Source organism: Humulus lupulus, chromosome 1 (assembly GCF_963169125.1).
Source record: "Humulus lupulus chromosome 1, drHumLupu1.1, whole genome shotgun sequence".
Taxonomy (NCBI): Eukaryota; Viridiplantae; Streptophyta; class Magnoliopsida; order Rosales; family Cannabaceae; genus Humulus; species Humulus lupulus.
The window spans coordinates 271302427-271305412 of record NC_084793.1 but is presented as its reverse complement, the minus strand read 5'-3'; the positions used below and the strand labels follow the sequence as shown (position 1 = coordinate 271305412).

At 38.2% G+C, this 2986-nt stretch overlaps 1 protein-coding gene across 1 annotated transcript; it reads left to right on the top strand.

The window, feature by feature from the left end:
- Positions 1 to 272: 272 nt before the first annotated feature.
- LOC133834451 (L-type lectin-domain containing receptor kinase IX.1-like) lies at positions 273 to 2363 on the top strand. The gene has a single exon (XM_062264070.1). The coding sequence runs from the start codon at positions 273 to 275 to the stop codon at positions 2361 to 2363; it is 2091 nt and encodes a 696-aa protein (XP_062120054.1).
- The last annotated feature ends 623 nt before the right edge of the window (positions 2364 to 2986 follow it).

The window sequence follows — 2986 nt, the reverse complement described above, 5'->3', positions numbered from 1 at the left end:
TAGTTTATAAAGAAAAATTGGTCAAATGATATCCATCACACTCCAACAGTTGAACTTTCTTTCTTCAATATAATAAACCTTTTTCAACTGCTTAGAAGAATTCGACATAAACTCCAAACATATTTCCCTATAAACTTATAAAAGCCAAGTTATGAATTAGGACAACCATGTAGTTTGATCAACTACTAGCTAGTACTCCTAGATTTCTCCGTACAAATTAACACTACCACCTTCTAATATACTATTTGTTTATGTTTTCAAATTTTCAAACAATGGCTCTCTTCACCCAAAGTTCAATCCTCTTTCAATCACATACACTCCAATCTTTGGTTCTTAAGATATTCTTCTTACTATTGTTGTTACCCAAAAATGGCAATTCAGTTTTCTTCAACTTCACTTCTTTTCATCCAAACATGGTGGAAATAACATTCCAAGGAGATTCATTCCCAGCCGTTGGAGCTCTCCAGCTCACAAAGAACGAAGTTATTGGTTCCCTCACCGGCAGTGCAGGCCGAGCCTCCTATTCGCAGCCAGTTCGCCTTTGGGAAACTGGAACCAGAAGGCTGACTGACTTCACTACTCACTTTTCCTTCAAGATGCAAGCACTTGACAAAGCCGGAAATGGGGATGGAATCTCTTTCTTCCTCGCACCTTTTGAGTCAGACATTCCCTTCAATTCGAGTGGTGGGTACCTTGCTTTGTTTAGTCCTGAAAATGCATTCAATGCCTCTGGTAATAACAGCATTATTGCGGTCGAGTTTGATAGCTTGAAAGACATATGGGATCCTAGCTCTGATCATGTGGGAATAGACATCAATTCCATAATATCAGTCAAAAATGTCACATGGAAAAGTAGCATAAAAAGTGGATCACTAGCAAATGCTTGGATAAGTTATAACTCTACTAGCAAAAATTTAAGTGTGTTTTTAACTTATGCTGATAATCCAATCTTTGAGGGAAATTCTAGCCTTTGGTATATTGTTGATCTGAGAGAGTTTTTGCCTGACTTTGTTAGAGTTGGTTTCTCTGCTTCTACTAGTCAATTTGTTGAGGTACATAACATTAATTCTTGGTCATTCAACTCAAGCTTGGAGGTTGATGATGGAAAAGGAAAATGGAAACAAGGATTGGGGATTGGGATATCTGTGGGGTTTGGTGTTTTGAGCTGTGGATTAGGCCTTGCTTGGTTCATATTTTGGAGAACAAAGGCTAGTAAAGTAACGGTTAATGTAAAACAAGGAGGTGAAGTATCTATGGACAATGAATTTGGGAAAGGAACCGGGCCTAAGAGGTTCACTTATGACGAACTAAACCGAGCAACTGACAACTTTGTAGAGGAAGGAAAGCTAGGTGAAGGCGGATTCGGAGGCGTCTACAAAGGTTTACTAAACGAATCCAACACAGAAGTAGCAGTTAAAAGGGTGTCTAGAGGATCAAAGCAAGGGAAAAAAGAGTACATAGCGGAAGTGAAAATTATTAGCCGTTTGAGGCATAGAAATTTGGTTCAACTCATTGGTTGGTGCCACGAACAAGGCGAACTCCTCCTCGTCTATGAATTCTTACCCAATGGAAGCCTTGACACTCATCTCTTTGGTAAAAGCCTTGTGCTAAAATGGACTGTTAGACACAAAATAGCCCTTGGCCTAGCCTCTGCCTTGTTATACCTCCATGAAGAGTGGGAACAATGCGTGGTCCATAGAGATATCAAGTCAAGCAATGTCATGTTAGACTCAAACTTCAACGCAAAGCTTGGAGATTTCGGCCTAGCCAGACTGATAGACCACGACGAACTGGGGTCACAAACAACCGTTTTGGCAGGCACAATGGGGTACTTAGCCCCGGAATGTGTCACAATCGGCAAGGCTAGTAAAGAAACCGATGTCTACAGCTTTGGAGTGGTTGCACTTGAGATCAGTTGTGGGAGAAGGCCTGTTGATCTTAAGGCAGAACCAAGCCAAACATTGCTTGTGGAATGGGTTTGGGAGCTATATGGAAAAGGCCAGATCCTTGAAGCTGCAGATGAAAGGCTAAATATGGAGTTTGACCAAAGACAAATAGAGTGCTTGATGATAGTTGGTCTATGGTGTTGCCATCCTGACCACACTATTCGACCCTCTATAAAACAAGTTATAAAGACGCTCAATTTTGAAGCTCCGCTGCCTAAACTACCGGCAAAGTTGCCGGTGCCGACGTATTTTGCGCCACCGTTGGACATGCTTAGGTTCACTTATACATCAGCTGGCCAAACTTCCACCATTAATGAGCAAACTCAATCTTCCTGTAGAAGCTATACTACTCAGTCGTCTACTACTTCTGGTTCTGGAGGCTCTTCTAGAGCTCTGCTAAATATGCATACACGTTGATTTTTATTTTAATGTGTAATATTTAGTTTTGCTTTGTACCTAGCATTATGATGTTTATGCTAACAAAATCTTTACATTAAGAGGGAAAGTATGCAACTGTAATTACTTTTAATTTGCTTAATTGGTAGAATTGTTGTTATTTTACTTCTAGCATCTGTTCTGTTTTCCCATGAAAAAATAGTTTGGAATTTTTAAACCAAGCTTGGTAAAGAAAACTTGGGAGCATAAATTGGGATCAAAATCCAAATTAGCAAACTATTTTCCTCAACATATCCTGTCAGAGGACTATTATTATACTTATGAATGGTAAAATATAAAGTTTTGTTATGGTATTATTGAAAACAATAGTATAAATAGGTATTTAAGTAAAATTCAAAATGGATAAAATGGTATATATTTTATCTTTAATTAGTTACAAGTTTATCCAAGACAGTTACTACTTTTTTTTTCTTTTTATCTGGCAACATTATTGCTGCTTATTATCATATTTTCCACTTGTAAATACATTGATATAATTGATTACTGTGATATCTCCACAACAATACATCAAATAACTAAAATAAAACCATGGCCATTATTTTGTAACCCTGATTCCCCACCTCAAAAAAAAATGACATGTTAAC